This window comes from Myxocyprinus asiaticus, chromosome 11 (genome assembly GCF_019703515.2).
Source record: "Myxocyprinus asiaticus isolate MX2 ecotype Aquarium Trade chromosome 11, UBuf_Myxa_2, whole genome shotgun sequence".
Lineage (NCBI taxonomy): Eukaryota > Metazoa > Chordata > Actinopteri > Cypriniformes > Catostomidae > Myxocyprinus > Myxocyprinus asiaticus.
The window spans coordinates 9,870,415-9,889,501 of record NC_059354.1 but is presented as its reverse complement, the minus strand read 5'-3'; the positions used below and the strand labels follow the sequence as shown (position 1 = coordinate 9,889,501).

General features: G+C 35.6%; 2 protein-coding genes across 2 annotated transcripts in view; both read left to right on the top strand.

Annotated features, from left to right (window-relative positions):
- Positions 1-457: 457 nt before the first annotated feature.
- Positions 458-6,303, top strand: si:dkey-11f4.20 (T-cell surface antigen CD2). Its single transcript, XM_051709833.1, has 6 exons — positions 458-566; positions 1,548-1,841; positions 1,970-2,221; positions 2,467-2,532; positions 2,738-2,887; positions 4,341-6,303. The coding sequence occupies exons 1-6, from the start codon at positions 509-511 to the stop codon at positions 4,496-4,498; spliced, it is 978 nt and encodes a 325-aa protein (XP_051565793.1). The 5' UTR covers positions 458-508; the 3' UTR covers positions 4,499-6,303.
- A 4,387-nt stretch (positions 6,304-10,690) lies between these two features.
- The window catches only part of LOC127447753 (prostaglandin F2 receptor negative regulator-like), a 51,481-nt gene continuing 43,084 nt past the window's right edge, over positions 10,691-19,087 (top strand). Inside the window, exons 1-2 of the mRNA XM_051709798.1 lie at positions 10,691-11,046; positions 17,932-18,303. Coding sequence (XP_051565758.1) covers positions 10,995-11,046; positions 17,932-18,303 — 424 coding nt within the window. The 5' untranslated portion in view covers positions 10,691-10,994. The remainder of the gene's footprint in view (positions 11,047-17,931; positions 18,304-19,087) is intronic.

The window sequence follows — 19,087 nt, the reverse complement described above, 5'->3', positions numbered from 1 at the left end:
AGATTTGTATAAAATCCATAAAATGCATGGAAGCCTATGGAGAGTCCACACAATGATATAAAAACATGGTGTGTGTGTGTGTGTGTGTGTGTGTGTGTGTGTGTGTGTGTGTGTGTGTTAAAACTGTAAATAAAGGAGTTTCCAAAAATAATCAAATGCAACTTCAAATTGCATCTCTAGATGTCTTGTAAATAAAGTTGATTGATTTAAAAATAATAAATAAAAAAAGAAAATAATTACATTGTAATTATTTAATTTTAATATAAAATAATAATTATCATTTTTGTTTGTTTTAGAATTTATTCATTTTGCAGTCTTGTTAAATCTACTAGCCAAATTTTTTCCATACATACCCCAAGATTGCCATTTAGTTTTCACTAATTTGCTGTGAATTACTGACAGCAAACTAACCTTCTTACACTCAACCCCCCCAAAGACAAACAGGAAATGATGCTACTGTGAGCTTCATCTTAAAACAATACAGCCTTGCTTAAAGACTCATGTAAAAATGCTGCAAATCTTGGCAATAATACTTTTCTTCAATTTCACTGTCGTGTTCTCCACTGGTAAGTTGTTATTATAATGCCATTTCTGGAAGATTAACATGAATTTCAATTGCCTGGGTTAGAAACAAATATTCTTCTTAGTGAATTATTTGTCAATTTAATCAGAAATCTTTAGATTTCTTTGAATGCCAGTTTCATTTATCAGCCCTCAGAATTGTGAAACAGAAATCTAATCCTCTTTTTAGCATTTTACTTATAGTTTACTTTTAAAGAAAATGTAGTAGTTGTAAGCAGAAATAATTTGCATGTCATAGCAACTCAGTTTTAATCATAGCCAAGCATGTGTTTCTTATGTAAAATCCCATGCCTTAAGTAAAACAGGTTAAAAGTCTTTTCTCTCACGCTTGTCTTAAAGGAAAATGAAAGGAAAATCAAAACAAGTTAAGCTCAGTCGACAGCATTTGTGGCATAATGTTGATTACCACAGAAAATTCATTTCGACTCGTTCCTCCTTTTCTTTAGGCACTTACAATGAAAGTGAATGGAGCCAATTTTTGGAGGATTTAAACACAGAAATGTGATGCTCATAATTTTATAAAAGCCCTTACATTAATTCTCCTGTTAAAACTAACCCTGTATTATTTGAGATGTAAAGTTGTTTAAATCGTCATTTTTACAGTCATTTTAGGGTTTGTTGACATTACATCGTCATGTCATAACTTTACACACATTCTGGCTAAACTTTTGAAACAGTGAGTATTTTAACATTCAGAAATTGTCCCCATCACTGTAACCTCGATTTTTGCTTCTTTTTTTTAAAGAAGAGGAGGGGCAAGTCAAAATTAATTTTTGTGGTAATCAACATTATGCCACAAATGCTGTCAAATGAGCTTAACTTGTATTGAACCAGAATATTCCTTAAATTAAATCATGTTGGAAAAATTTTAAGGTCACAGTGACTGTGTGCTTGATATACTTACATTTGTTACTTACAACATATGCTTTTCGCTCTGATTTTTTTACACACCACTTTATTTCTAGGTAATCCTGGGAGTAAATCATCATGTATCTACAAAGCAGTGGGTGAAAAAGTTATTATTCAAATGGATAAGGAAAAATTACAAGCTGAAAGCCATGTGACCTGGACGCATAATCAAAAGAGAGTGTATGTTCAGAGGGGCATGAAAGTTACAGTCAAAGAGCTCGACATAGACCACACTGGATCTCTGATACTGGAGAACATACGGTTAGATCAGTCAGGGGAGTACATGGGTGAAGTCTTTAACAGTAACGGAAAATTTTTAAAGAAAAATGAATCACAGCTCTGTGTGCAAGGTATGCTGCTGTCTTTCTTGCACCTCCTCTCTTTTTGCCCTAAACAATAGAATGTAAGACCAACTGTGTTACATTATGGCATATTGCTACAGCAATGTATATGGCTTGCTACTGTTTGTGCATTTCAGAGCCAGTGGCCGAACCTACAGTCATATTCAAGTGTGAAGAAAACAGAGTCACTCTAACTTGTAATGGGATGAACCACTCTGAGGTTGTTGTGTCATGGATAAAAAATGGAAAGAATGAGTCCATCATGGCAAATGCTGTTTTACATGTAAACTCATCTGACCTCAAGGCTGGAGATAAGTTCTCATGCACAGTCAGAAACATGATTAGTGTAAAGTCAGCAAAAGACGTCCAGCCTTTATGCTCTGATTCAGGTACAGTAGGTGCAATACCAAAATAGTTTTAAATATACAGTGGCCCCAAAAGTATTTGGACACATAAACCACATTTAAAATGCATGAATGTCTATATGACTCTAACTTGTGAAGTCTCGAAAAGTGTCCAAATATTTTTTTGGGCCACTGAACATTTGATTGATTTGATGTTCTGTATGTATGTTTTAGATTTTAAGGGTATGTCTGTGCAGAATCTAAACAAAACTCTTGTTAACCTATTTAAGGCCAACATCCAATGAATGACAATAAAGAAAAAGAAGTGAAGAGCGACAAGGGAAATAAAAAAGACGGTAAATAGTTTGATTATATCTATTTCCTTTTGTTGTTGGCTACCAGTTTAACTTGTACATTTTCCCTTACATATTATATAAATCCCTCATTACATACAGTATATATTATATGTAAAGAAGATCATCATTTGGCATTTACACTAAAGTGATAAAAGGTGGTGATGAAATTGTTGATCATGTCCGTTTCTGTTATATCCCGCATAAGACGTGTCTGAGAAAACATTTCTCTTTGGCTTGGACTTTTGGTGGATGTTAATGGTCCTGACAGGAGGTGGCACTTTCCTCCTCATACTCCTCCTCATTTGTATAGTCTGTCTCTGCCGCTGCTGCAAACAGAGCGAGAAACTCGCGAAAGGTACGTTTCCTGTGAACTCTTTTCAGAAGCATTTGTCACTTACTATTTTTACATTCACTCTAGGAACAGAGCAAATGAGGAAATCTGTAGGTGTGAATGAGGGTAGTGAAGTCATTCAGTCATTCAGATAAAAGAAGAATAGAGAAATCAAATATTCAGTTGTAAATATTCAATAAATTGTTCAGTCACTCATACTGAAGCTTGCTTAACCCTTCTGTTATGGGAGAAAATTCCAAACAACCGTTTTACTTTAGTCAAAAAGACTCCGGTAGAGTACAGTAAATATACAGTTCAGCATATCCACTTTTGATTATAAAGATGAACATTGACATAGGCTTGTTTTTTACACTAAACACAAGTAAAAAAAAAAAAAAAAGAAAAGAAAAATCATCTGGAAAGAGTGCCATCTATATATCAATAGTACAATTCTTTAAATAAACTGTTAACCCTTCATTTTGAGTACAAAAAGATGATAATTAGAATACTTAAAATGTAATCTCTTTGACACAAATAATCACGTTTTTTTTTTTTTTTTTTATTCAACATTTTTTTTTCTTTTTTTTTCAGAATTTTAATGTCTGCCTGGCGAACACATTATTATTATTATTATTATTATTATTATTATTATTATTTTTTTTGAAAAATCCCATAGACTTTCATTGAAAAGGTCCATATAGGGATCAGGATATTATTGAGACTTGGTGATGGTCTCTTTTGACTTGGGCAAGTCAGTAACCATCTTGCAACCATATTGTAATGCCCTAGCAACCCCCTAGCAGCGCCCTAGTAATCAATTTCATACTTTGTTTTTCTTTACTCAATCATTTATTCATTGTTGTGGAGAAGCCAAAAGGATTTTGACCAAATACAAGCTTAAGATGTAATGAGTCAAAAATGACCCAAAAATGAACAGAACACTTTCACATTTAAACGGAAATCTGAATCAAAGGTGACGTAATTATTTTTCAATGTTAAAATACTTTCTCTTATCCCAGCATAAAGAGACAGTTCACCCCAAAATGAAAATCATGTCATCTTTTACTCACCCTCCTGTTGTTTCCTAACTATATGTCAGAATGTTCGCCACTGTCACCATTCATTACAGATTTAAAAAACATAAATGAAAATGAATGGTAACTGAGGCTGCCATTCTGCCATCTCCTTTGGTGTTGTATGGAAGAAAGAAAGTCATGCAGATTTGAAACAACATGAAGGTGAGTTAACAACATTGGTTCAAACAGTTGTGGGAGTTTGGGGTGGAGCTATCCGTTTTGGTGACCTATGAGGATAGGAGAAGTATTTAGGAAACCTGTTTGAAAACAGCCATTGTTTTTGCAATTCTGTTAGGTGACGCTAGCAGTGCAGAAATTATACCCTTCACCTTTAACAACAACCTATCATTCAAACAATTTTATATTTTGCCGTATCTCTCTCTCTCTCTTATATCCTGAAGAGGAGCAAGAGTTTCGGCTAATCTCTCTAATGCCAGATCAGCCTGATTGCCAGTACAATCAAGAAACTGCATCTCAAAGGCCATCCAAAAGCCAGCGTCCTCTTCCACCCATACCCGGCCCCCGAAGACCCCCTAGTGATGCACCCTCTTATATTTAGATTAATCTGTCCTTCCACAAACATTGAGACCACCAAGATCATCATGTTAAATAAGTATTGTTTATATAATGTTTAATTTCTGATTTATATTTTACTAGCCAAAAGTTTTGACATACCTACTCATTTTGTAATATTTCAATTTTCCTCATTGTAGGGGGCCTGGGTAGCTCAGCGAGTAAAGACACTGACTACCACCCCTGGAGTCGTAAGTTTGAATCCAGGGCTTGCTGAATGACGCCAGCCATGTCTCCTAAGCAACTAAATTGGCCCGGTTGCTAGGGAGGGTAGAGTCACATGGGGTAACCTCCTCGTGGTCGCTATAATGTGGTTCTCACTCTCGGTGGGGCGCGTGATGAGTTGTGCGTGGATGTCACGGAGAATAGCGTGAAGCCTCCACAAGCGCTATGTCTCCGCGGTAACGCGCTCAACAAGCCACGTGATAAGATGCGTGAATTGACGGTCTCAGACGCGGAGGCAACTGAGATTCATCCTCTGCCATCCGAATTGAGGCGGGTCACTACGCCACCACGAGGACTTAGAGTGCATTGGGAATTGGGCATTCCAAATTGGGGAGAAAAGGGGAGGGAAATTTTTTTTCCACATTGTAGAATAATTGTAAAGTCAACAAAACTCAAATGGAAGTATGGGAATTATGTAGCAACCAAAAATGTTTAATCCTCATATTATTTCAGATTTTATTTTCTTAAAATGAGTCACCCTTTGTCTAGATTACTGCTCTGCTCACTCTGGACATTCTCTCAAACAACTTCATGAAGTGCATTCTGAGATGCTTTTTAAACAGCACTGAAGGTGTTCCCATGTTCGCTAGACACAAGTTGAATGCTTTCCTACATTATCTGGTCCAATTAATCCACTTAAAAAATACAAATGAATACAAATGTAATACAATAAAAATGTAATAAATTATAGTTTTGTAAAAACATTGAAACATTTAGATCATACGGGTTTTAAAAAATATACTTTGTATTAAAAAAACATAAACTGTCAAGTCTATGTATATGTATATTCGATTTTTTTTCCCTACACAAACAACATATCAATAATTCCCTTTGTAAATATGAATATTCCACTGAAACTAGGTCATTTCCGCAGGGTATATGCACTTCTACAGAAACTATTGTGATGGTGCTCTGCAAGACCACCTTTGTTCATGCAAGCACAACAGACATTGCACTTTTCCTGTTTTAACTGATCTTAGTGAATTGTGGTTGCAAGATCTGCTCTAACAAAATGCATTACATAAATATCTCCCACACAGTCACTCAGTTCATATGATTTACTTGATTTACTGTGTTCATTAATCGTTTCAAGCAACAAACAACCAAACAACAACCAATTTTAAGTAATATTAAAGTTATAGGTTTTAAGGACATATTTATGAGAAAAAATTGGAAACTTGAAGATGATGGACAGAGCATTTTTCATTTAGCCAAATTACATAGAGACCTATCAAATCACAGTTTTACTAACCGAAAATGTTCAAGTGAAAAGCATGAAAGGCCATGAGGTTTCCCACATGTGGTGTGTGAAAACTATAAAGCTCTCTTGGTTGTTTAGGTTTGCATGTGTGAACATGTGGGCACTTCTGTTTGCTGTTTATCATATTGAGCTTTGCACAGAAATATGCATTTGTCATTGTGTGATTCAATAAAATGAATATACTTTTATTACTAAATGTCTTGCGTCCCCCTGAAAATGTGAGTTGAATGCTATTTTTTGAGGTACTTTACACAAAGTCCAAAACAAAACTTGATTGTTTTAATGAGAAGTAAATGGAATATGTTGGCATCTTAAATATTTTCATTTGCATATAAAAAAAATAAATCAGCTTTTAATCAAATTGCTGCATGATTTTCAGTTGAAATATTTTGAACTTGCAATTGCTGTATTTTGCATGTTTTTTTTTGTTGTTTTTTTTTGTTTTTTGAGAATAATTTACAAAGTATTTTCATTTTCCATTTTAGTATAATATGTATTTCTGTGCAACAAACATTTTTCAACCGATGTATTGCAGTAGAGCAATAACTTTTTTTTTTTTTTTCATTCTGATTCCCTTGCTCATCATTTCTGAAGGCAAAACTCACAAAGTATGTTCTCACTCACATTAACACATAATCTGAGCACAGCGGTGCAGAAAGTAAAACCCCCTTCCAGATATGCATTGCACCAGAGACCAAAGTATGTCATTGAGACTTTGTGCAGTCTGAGGTGAGTTTCTGCTTGCTTAATTGTTTGTCAAAGAGAAAATGTGAAGAAATGACTGATAATAATCTGTAACGGGTGACCTGTATATTCTACAGCGAGTACAGTACTACAAGTTAGAACCTTGTTCATCCTAATAAAATGTAAGACAATGAACAGTTCAGTGCAATGACAAGCATATGTTCTTACTGCATGTGTCATGATCAGGAATGAACTGGTACTAAATATCAGGCTTATACTGGCCCTTCACAAACCACCACGAATAATACCCCACCACATATACACATTGTACAAAGTGTTTTGCACTGTTTCAATCTCTTTTTCGTAGTTGTGCATCATTTTGTCCAATACAGCATCAGAAGATTTAATTTGCCCCTTCATATGACTTGATTCTGGGATTGGATTACATTTATTTGAGAGGTCATATTTTCAGGGCCATATGTTTTATATGCTTTCTTATAATTGTAATTTATGGGATACTGTATATTTAAATAGGTATATTGTTTATATGTATATACAGTACCTATGTATGAATATATATTAGTTTGACCTCTATCCTATTCCAGGAAAGTGTGGTGAAAAACAGATATTTCTCCATTACATATTTTTTCTCTCTTTACATCATTTGTATATTAGCTTGCACTGTAAACCCTAATGTTGTCATTACTGGAAAAATCAAGTTGTCTTAATAAAGCATTACTTGAAACTACAAGTTTTAGGCTCATAACTCAAATATCTATGTTCCTTGAACTTGTCTTAAAAAACCAACAGTTTACTTAATCATTTGAGTAGTCAACTCATTGCATTTGCATTGCAACAAGTGGACCGACCTACCAGGAATGTACAGAATTTTCTAATAGATTACTATAGTAGTCTATCTGATTAATCTGACTTCCTGATTTTGACAATTAGTGGCGAATATTAGAAGAACAGACATATTAAGCCCAAACTCCCAATCAAGTCCTCTTTCCTCTAAAATATGAACATGCAGATTATCACCACTAGAAAGTGCTGTTGATCAGGCTGTATTGGATAAACTCTGTTTGAGACTGCTTGTTTGAGAAAAGTTTAGATAGACATGTACCTTTGTTTCCTTCCTCAACAAAGCCGTTTTACATTATATTTCACAAACCTACATCTTTATTAGTAAAAGGCTTGAATTGTGAAACCACAGCAGGTCGCAACAAAGATGTCAAACATTTTGCCTCCAAAAATGTGAACAAGCTTATGCAAGCACACATTTGTAGTCATATGTAGTCATTTCTTTGAGATGAAGGATCCTTAAGTAGAAGAATGTAGCTTTACTCTTGCTGGATTATGTTGTGTAATGACAGGATATTGAAGTAATAGTTCACCCAAAAAATGAAAAGTCTGTCATCATTTACTGAAACACTTGTGAATTTCCTTCTACTGTGGACCACAAAAGAAGTTATCTATAGCAGAATATCCAAGCTGCTCTTTTCCATACATTGAAAGTGAATGGTGACCACGGCTGTCAAGCAAGATTTTCAGTGAATAACATCTTAAAATTCAGCTCATTCCTCGCACAAAGCTTGTTTGGCTTCAGAAGACTTAAAATATATTTCACAAATCATATGGACTGCTTTTATGATGCTTTAATGGTACTTTCTTATCCTTTTTGAAGCTTGACAACCCCAGTCCCCATTAGTATTGTATGGAAGAGAACAGCTCAAACATTCTCCTAAACCTCTCCTTTAATGTTTTGCCGAAGAAAGTAAGTCATCCAGATTCAGAACTACCTGATGAGGAATAAATGATGACAGAATTTCAGGTGAATTCCAGAAAAGAGTGAATCAGTCCATATATTTAGGTTGGAATGAGTACACTGTGGACAACTTTGCATGAAACAGACTAAATACATTGTTATTGAATAGACCACTCTGAGTATTGGTGACAGAGTAATGGGTTTGATTGACTGCATTCAGTCCAACATCATTCTAGTGACTGACACAGTGATTATGTTTTATTGATTTAAGAGTGCATGTGCCTGCGACACTGTTTGCATATGTTCATCTGGGTTGTGCTCATGCAGTAAACCCAGCATGGAGAAGTCAGCTAGCTGGTCTTTTGTAATGCAGGCAGGTCTCAGGGGTGTGCTATGTTTGCTCTGAAAGCACTAATGCTAGGAGGAGCCATGCACAATGGAGATCTGTAGGAACTGTGAAAAGGAACGTGATTGTACCTTAACGAATTCTGGCTTTATGCTCATGCTGTGTGTGTCTCAGTAGGTCACTGCAGTACAACTGTGGTCCCAGGCCAACAACCATATGCTCTGCATCAAGGAATAAAAATAGTAGTACAAACAAAAAATTCAACACAAGCATTATACTGTGGCTTACTAGAAGGTGCAATGACCTGTGAGCCTTAACGCACTTAACGTATCACCTGATCTGTAGATCTACACGAGTGCACACACAAACACACACACATACACACACTTCTAAATCTTTTTATAAGTTTGTGTGTGTGTCTGTGTGTGTGTGTGTGTGTCCATGTGTACACAAACAGTTAAAATGTAATTATGTACCAGGGCTTGAAATTAAGGGGTGCTCAAGGCAAAAATTCCACCAAAGATGACAAATTTATTTTTTGCAAATTTCAAATGAAGGGGCAAAAATGCTGTCATAAAATTTGTATTGGTAACATCTAAATAGTATATGTATAAATTAACAATAACTAAGATTAACAAATGCTGTAAAAAATATTGTTCATTGTTAGTTTATGTTACTTAATGTTGTTAACTAATGTTAATAAATGGAACCTTATTGTAGGGTTAGGGTTAGGGTTGGGGTGAAAGACTTTTCTGTGCCATTTTTGCAACTTTTAAAGGAATGATTTACTCTTAATTTAATATATACAGTATATATACGAATTCTCTCATGACTTCCTCAACCTCATGCCATTCCAGATGTGTATGACTTTCTTTCTTCTGCAGAACACAAATGAAGATTTTTAGAAGAACATCTCAGCTCTGTTGGTCCATACAATGCAAGTGAATCAGTGCCAAAATTTTCAAGCTCTAAAATCCAACATAAAAAGGACAACATAAAAGTACTCCAGATGACTCTGGTGGTTAAATCCATGTCTTCAGAAGTAATATGATAGGTGTGGGTGAGAAACAGATCAATATTTAAGTCCTTTTCACTAAAAATTCTCCTCCCTGCTCAGTCAATCTCCACTTCACTTTCTCTTTCCCATTCTTCTTCTACTGTTTTTGGTGATTCACAATCTTCATGTATATCACCACCTACTGGGCAGAGTGGAGAAATTGCAATTAAAAAATGACTTAAAAATTAATCTGTTTCTCTCACACACCTATCATATCACTTCAGAAGACATGGATTAAACCACTGGAGTACTTCTATGCTCCCTTTATGAGGATTTTGCAGCTTAAAAATGTTGGCACCCATTCACTTGCATTGTGAGGACCTACAGAACTGAAATATTCATCTAAAAATCTTCATTTGTGTTCAGCAGAATAAAGAAACTCATACACATCTGGGATGGCATGAGGGTGAGTAAATTATGAGAGAATTTTCATTTATGGGTGAACTGTCCCTTTAAGTTCACACAGGTGTCCAAGCAGTTAATTTTGAACACCAGATTGTTTTTATAACCTAACAAACTTATTTTTGTAAAATGTTTTGCTATGTTATGCATTTATTTATGTATGTATGATCAAAAAGCGGATTTTCCATCAATGACATTCTTTGAAATATGAAAGGACAGATAGACTAATGTGTACATCTTTTATGCCATAGATGATTCATTCTGCGCCGTAGTGAGAAGATCTGAGGATAAAAGTAGGTGGTTCGGGGAGCAAAGTGTCTCTAGACGTATTGAGTTATTCTGGGTGAGATAATTAGCGCCTGTATTTTGCCTGCACTGTCACGAGTGTCCGCTGCTCATTGCCTGGGTGCGGCGATACTTCACCTGCGGCGAACAGCACGCCCATGTCCCACTTCGTCATCCAACAAGAGAGAAAATTTCCTCTCACACACTTCCGGACACGAGCGTGCCAATTCAGCCCTCTGTACTGAGATTTATCATGAACCATGTACAGATCTGAAACCACCGGCCCAACTAAACGAGTGATTTTTCCCAACACCGAAGGATTTACAAGACTGAATAGAGCGGATCAAAACTTGATTCAACTTTTGGGTACAGAGTAAGTCACGCGGAGTTCACAGGAGGATTTTCCACACTTGAATGACAAAGGCGAGCCCGTGGGAAAACCTCGCGCCTTCACAAGATGGATAAAAGAACGGGACTGTTTCAACCTTGCATTTTATGTCTCGCGCTTGGTAAGTTGATTTAAGAAACGGCGGTTGCCATTGTTTTAATCACGGCTTGGTGGTTTATATTTACCCACGATGAAAGTACGTGCTTGTATTTAACTTTGTTTTTAACCAACACATCGGACGTAAATTCTGTCTTAGTTACAAACACGTACACTTCTTGACTTTAATTTCATAATTATTTAGTATGACAAAATGACCTTGTTTTGTGTCAGGTCGACCTTACAAGTCATGTCCTATTATTTTAAGCAGTTGTAAAGAGTGTTCAAACCAAGTGTCAAAAAGAGTATAGGCCATCTGGTAAAATGGTAAGTTGTCCACAGTCCTTCCTTATCACTTTATTTAGGTCAATTAGTACTGCTAATCCAGCAATAGACTATAAACTAGTTCTTGCCAATGAGGCTTTTTTTGTTTTTCTTTTTTCCTTGCCTGGAGCTTTGGGCTTTATTGCTTTTGGCTCTTTCCCCCTCTGTCTTTACAATCCCTAAACCTTCACTGTTGAATTACTGTATATGTCTGAAGTGTGGGGAGGCTCTCAGTTGTCTTCTATACATGCCAACCACCAGAGTTTAGCTTCTAATTTAAGTCTGTGTGAAATGATCCTATGGGAGTCAGGGAGTTAAACATGTTTACTTCAAGCAGATTAAATGGCTCAAACCTGTTTTTCAAACATCATGTTTCTAAGGTATAAATATAAGGTGTGTGTGTGTGATATATATATATATATATATATATATATATATATATATATATATATACATACATACATACTGACTGTATATGTTGGCTAATTGGCCAATATATGCCCTTATTGTGAACAGAAGTGAAGTTTAGTTTTCCCTTGTGTCAGTTCCAGAATCTTCTGACAGACTTGTACATCAAACTAAAAATTCTGAGTAAATATGATCACTTTAAAGGGATAGTTCACCCAAAAATGAAAATTCTCTCATCATTTACCATCCCAGATCTCACCTCATGCCATCCCAGATGTGTATGACTTTTTCTTCTGCAAAACACAAATGAAGATTTTTTAGAAGGATATCTCAGCTCTGTTGGTCCATACAATGCAAGTGAATGGTGGCCAGAACTTTGTACTCCAAAAAGCACATAAAGGCAGCATAAAAGTAATCCATAATACTCCAGTGGTTAAATCCATGTCTTCTGGAAGTGATCCAGTCGGTTTTGGGTGAAAACTGATAAAAATATATCTAATTTTTCTCTGTACATCTTGTCATTGCAGTCTCTTGGCACGATCATGATTTCAAGCTCGATTACACTTCCTAGTGCTTTACCAATGCACAGAGCGCAAGATATTTTGGTCTGTTCTCACCCAAAACCAATTGGATTGCTTCAGATGACACTGATTAAGTTTGATGGATTATGTTTATGCTGACTTGATCTGCTTTTTGGAGCTTCACAGTTCTGGTCACCATTCACTTGCATTGTGAGGATCTATAGAGTTGAAATATTCTTCTAAAAATCTTCACATGTGTTTTGCTGAAGAAAGAAAGTCATACACATCTGGGATGGCATGAGGGTGAGTAAATCATGAGAGAATTTTCATTGATGGGTGAACTCTCCCTTTAAGTAAATTTTGGGGTTGCCTATATCAGTCATCGGTCAGCACCATGTTCTCTAGGTATTAGTGTTTTTACCAAACGTACCTGCAATTGAAAACCTCATATCACTACTAATCATAAAAAAAGAGTTGATTCTTTCACCTCTCGAGAAGAACCAATCCCTCATGTAGAGACAAGTTCTTACATGTTTTAGTTTCTGTCACTTTGCTCGTCTCTCTCTGTATCCAACTGTTTTTGTTCCAGCTCATTCCTTGGCTTGTTTCATGTCACTAATTTTCCTCTGTGCAGCTGCCATGCTGATACAATTTGTCTCAGAGCACTTAATTCTTGACCAAATGAAATGTTAATATTCACGTGTAGTTGAGACAACATGTCTTCATTCTAGTGCTTTGACATCATTAGTTGCCTAATATGGTTATTTATTATTAACATTCCCATAAATAGACACATCTTTTTTTATCTGTGGGTTGAAAGGTTTTGATACTCAAAGGAGTTGGACAAACATTGTAAGACCTGATCTTAGGCGAGTTCTGGTTAAAGGGATAGTTCACCCAAAAATGAAAATTCTCTCGTTTCCTCACCCTCATGCCATCCCAGATGTGAATTTTTTTTAGAGGAATATCTCAGTTCAGTTGGTCCATACAATGCAAGTCATCAGGGTCCAAAACTTTGAATCTCCAAAAAGCACATAAAGGTAAAATAAAAGTAATCCATAAAACACTAGTGGTTTAATCCACTTCTTCTGAAGCGATACAAGTGTGCGAGAGAAACAGATCAATATTTAAAACTTTTTTTAGCTACTAATCTTCGCTTCTAGCCAGATCTCCTACGCACGTCCATGTGATACAGGAGGTTGCGTGAACTCGACCTTCTCATTGACACGGATAAGAGATCTGATTATTCAGGTCATGTTAATTACTTTTATGTAGCCTTTATGTGCTTTTTTGAGCTTCAAAGTTCTGGTCAACATTTACTTTCATTGTATGGACCAACAGAGCTGAGATATTCTTCTAAAAATCTTAATTTGTGTTCTGCAGAAGAAAGAAAGTCATACACATCTGGGATGACATGAGTGTGAGTACATGATGAGAGACTTTTTATTTTTGGATGAACTATTTCTTTAATGCTAAATAAAAATTAGATTTTTCTCCCTTTTAGTCAATGTTTGTTAGCATTTGTGGCCATCTATATGCTAATGTTCTCCTAAAGTTGACAAAATGAACATTTTAGCAAATATACACATTTAAACGGTGGTGGAAAGAGTACTGATTTTATTTATTTATTTATTTATTTATTTTTTACTGAAGCAAAAATACTGCGACTGAAGAAATAATTCAATCGAGTACAAGTAGAAGTACTAATAAATATTATGACTCAAGTAAGTGTAAATAAGTAGTTTGCCAAAAAACTACTCGAGTAATTACGTTAGAAGTTACTTATATAATATAATTTTCATATAGTATATACGTTTCCATTTTTAGAACACAGACATTTTTGTTCTTGAAAGAAATTGATGCTTCTTTTCACCAAGAATGCATTAAATTGATCAAAAATACTGCCAAAATCATTCATTGCAAATTATTATTATGTTTGAAATCATTGTTTTAAGTGGTATTTATGCCATTTTTTCACAATGTCACCTATTCCTTACAAAAGCATTCTAAAGTGCTAATTTGGTACTCAAGAATATGTTCTTCTTATTAGAACAATTAATAAATGGTTGCGCTACCACGCAGAAATCACAATATGGTGGGGGTTTTCCCCCATTTTCTGAGGTATTGAGTGTTGCTTTACACTTGCAAGTCAAATTTTGGCTTTAAAACTAGGCAAAAAGAAACACATTTCTCCTGAAATTCAATTTTCTTCTAAAGTCTTTTGTTTTAGAGAGATGAAGGCTATTCCATGCATTACTGTTTTGAAAAAAGAATCTCTAACCAGGATAGAGAGGGAAGTGGATGGCCAGATGCACAACAAAAAGACAAGTAAATCACAATCTCTAGTTTGAGAAAAAGACTCCTCACAGGTCCTAAACTAGTAGCTTCTAAATGTCAAAGACCTGCATTGCTGCAAGAGGATTCTTGGACAAAGAGATCATTTTAAGGATACAACATTTATTGAAATAGAAATAGCCATTTGTAACATTCTAAATGTCTCTAAACTACATAATGTGCATTGTGACTGAAACACATTCCTATTTCAAGTTTATTCTCATTCACATATGTCCAAGTATTTTGGCTATTAAGTGAACATACTGTACAAAACTAATAATGGAATATCATAGAGGAGGAAATTTATCATCTATGATACTGCAGCAATTATACAGATATGGAATGAGATTATTAAGCAACCTGTTATCAACTCCATGCCAACTGAATAAAATAAGGCAAAAATAAACATTTCACACTGTGTTTAGTGAATATGGTTGTTCTGTATATGTATTATTGTATTACAGTTGTAATAATAAAGTCCTAATTAACATTATGGTTATTTAACATATTGAGATATTGTTAAGTAGCATTTGGTTACAATATGTTTTGTGATTTCTCATACCTTCTATATATAACATCCATCTCTTGCACACTTTTGGCCTCTAGCGGGTGAGACAGGGCAGGGAAGTATAGTACAACACCGTGAGTGAGAGTGTTACCTTCTAGGACAGTTTATTTTGAACAAGAGCGGCAAACGGTTACGGAATTTAATGCGGGAGTACAATACTGAACTGATGTGGATTGATACAAGCGGGCAGCCCGTCTGTGTGCACGATGGTGCGAGGAACCGGATGGCAGGGAAAAAAAAATGTTCAGTGAAAAGTCAAATGAAGATCGCAATGTATGTAATTGTGGGCATTTTTTGCCCCCATATTTTGAATTTCTGGGATATTTTTGTCAATTTCGGTGGCAATGAGTCCCCGTTAATTTCCAACACTATTGGCATTGTATTTTTCTGAGATATTTAAAAAGTTTGTTGTAGACATATAGTTGCAAGTAAACGAGATATCCACACACATTTCAAACTACATGTTTTAATGTTTGACAAAGTTAAAACATTGCCTAACTTAAAAACAAATGAAGTTTGATCAGCAGTTAAACGTGTTCAGATGGTTCCCTTGTACCTGAATGAAGGGCTCCTTTCTAGAATAAAATGAAATATGCAGAAAATCACAGTATTGCAGTTCTTGTATAGTGACAGGGGAGAAAGTCTTGGAGAAGCTAGAGGAGAGAGGACACCGGCAGCAGTTTATACAAGCTGCTGAGCTCATGATGCTGTGCCCTGCGGGCTTCTGTCGTGCCGCCCACAGCGCGTTTTAGCTTATAAACAGATTTAGCGCTTATAACTTTCTTCTTCCCAAAAATGCAGGAATATGTTTTATTTTTTTTATTTTTTTTGTACTTTGTAATTGTGGTGAAAAATAATTGTAGTGAAGTTGAATAATTCATTTTTAATCAACTCAAGTACTATTATTTATTTATACTTAAAGTTGAAAAATATGAAACAATTAAGTACTGTAACAAGAGTAGTTGTAATTCATTACTTTCCAGCTCTGCATTAAAATACCAAAATAGATGGAAAATATTGATGACCCATCTTTAACTCAGTTGTGTATACTGTAAATATTTAAACAATCATAAGCTCTCTAGAATGAGAATGTTCCTCCACCTAATATCATCTGCAACCGACTAGCAAGTATCAAATCATGGTTCGTGGCTAAACCTGTTGTAACTAAAACCTATTGAAACGCACAGTATACTATAGTCAGCATAGATCAAGGATTTTTACATTTATTTCTGGAGCCTCAAAGGTGTCCAAGCAGCAAAGACTTGTCTCATGAATAATTGAAAGGACAAACAATGGTAACTTAATTATAACAATAACTGTTTCTGTTTTTTGTTTCTTCTTTTTTATTTTAACAACAACTATAATTCTGCTATAAAATTCACCAAACATGGCATGCAGTTTAGTTCTGTGAACAAATGTATAATTATGGGATTGATTATTGCTGTGGTTGCCTAGCAACGGTTATGTACCCAGTTGACATTTTAACAAAGTTTAGAAATCCTCTTCCCATGAAGTACAGAGGTAATTTGCACAGTTTTGCATGCACACTCTTTGGACATTTATTAAATGAAATTATGTTGAAAGGACAAAGGTACAGTTATTTGAATATTTTGGTGGTTACATTCTCATCTCAACTTGTTTAGCTTGATTATGAAAAGGAGCTAAGCAGCCTGACCAGCCACTGGGAATGGATGAGGATATAATAAATTGCTGATAATGTGTGAAAAAAATTTTTTTGTTTGGAAGGAGCAAACTGAATTGTTGAATGTTTTCTGAAATTGGCGAAGACACAACTCTCTTTTATGAAATTTCTGTCCTTTGATTAAAGAAATAGTTCACCCAAAAATGAAAATTCTCTCATCATTTACTCACCCTCATGCCATCCCAGATGTGTATGACTTTCTCTTTTATGCTGAACACAAATGGAGATTTTTAGAAGAATATTTCAGCTTTGTAGGTCCTCAATGGAAGTGGATGGTGACCAGAACTCAGAAGGTCCAAAAAGGACATGGAAGCAAAAAGTAATCCATAAGACTCCAGTGTTTAAATCCATGTCTTCAGAAGCAATATGATAGGTGTGGGTGAGAAGAGATCAATATTTAAGTCCTTTTTTTACTATAAATCTCCACCTTTGATCAGCCCCAACCAGTAGGTGGCTGAATGTGAAAGTGAAAGTCACTTCCACACCAGAATGTGGGAGTGAAAGTGAAAGTGTAGATTTACAGTAAACAAGGACTTGAATATTGATCTGTTTCTCACCCACACCTATCATATCACTTCTGAAGACAGATTAAAACACTGGAGTCTTATGGATTGCTTTTATGTCCTTTTTATTCCTTCTGAGTTCTGGTCACCATTCACATACATTGTGAAGAACCACAGAGCTGAAATATTCTTCAAAAAATCTTTGTGTTCTGCTAAAGACAGAAATTCATACACATCTAGGATGGCATGAGGGTGAGTAAATGATGAGAGACTTTTCATTTTTGGGTGAACTATCCCTTTAAATTATTAGCACAAAACATAATCATACAATAAATTATTTTGGTCACTACATTCCTAATTCCCATACTTGGGGAACATTTTCAAATGTTTTCATTAATAAAGAAGGTAGGTGTGTCCTAGCTTTTGACTTGCAGTGTCTATTTGAGCATACTATTACCAGTTTTTGTTGTCAACTGTCCATTTATGCTTCCCGCATTTCCCTTGGACATACAGTACTCCATATCTTACAAAGCTTCTCTCCTTCTAACAGTGGTGGTCTGTGAGAGCCGGGTGGTGAAGGTTCCAGTTGGTCCACTGGTGCATGTCGAGGGGCAGGCTGTGTCCATTCGCTGTGATGTATCGGAGTACGATGGACCTAGAGATCAGGAGTTTGAGTGGTCTATGGTGCTCACTGGTGACCAGCAGCTCCAACTTATCTCCACATTTGACAACACTTACACTGACCCTTCAGTGAGGGACCGGGTCAAAAATGCTGACATCAGTTATAGTAAGCTCGGGGATGCTGCTGTGGAACTAAAGTTCAAGAAGGTCAGAGCAACAGACAGTGGCGTCTATCGTTGCAGTACCCCAAGCACAGATTCGGTCTTTAGTGGGAACTACAATGCTGATGTGGAGCTCAAAGGTGAGTCATGACTGCTAGGAGATTATTACATTTACCAGCATAATGTGCTCATGTCTTCTCAGTCTTGTGAACTTGTGCTAGGACAGACTATCTGCCAAATCAGGGACACCTAGTATAATACAAAACCCTTGCATTTTGTTGGCAACAGTTTGTAATAACTTTAAAGGGTTAGTTCCCCCAAAATTAAAAATCACTCATTTACTCACCCTCATGCCATCCCAGATGTGTATGACTTTTTTTTTTTCTGCAGAACACAAAAACAAATGGTTTTTAGAAGAATACATAAGCTCCGTAGGACCATACAATTTAAGTTCAAAACTTTGAATCTCCAAAAAACACAAAGGCAGCATAGAAGTACCCCATAAGTTTCCAGTGATTAAGTCCATATTTTCAGAATCGATATGATAGGTGTGGGTGAGAAACAGATCAATATTTAAAACATTTATTACTATAAATCTGCACTTTTACTTTCACTTTCATGTTTTTAAAAAAAACAATTATTTGGTGATTCGCATTCTTTGTGCATATTGCCCCCTACTGGTCAGGGCGGGTCAAAGGAGGAGATTTATATTGAAAAACCACTTCAAGCTAGGGCTGGGTGATCAATCGAATTTTATTTTCAATTACGATTTTGGCTTCCAACGATTATGAAAACAAGATAATCGATATAAATCGATTATTGTGCCGCATTCCGTTACACAATGAAACACCCCGGCGTCATATCTTTAAAGCATCCTTATTAAAGTTCAAATAATAAGGAAGCGGGTTATAAAAATAAACTTCG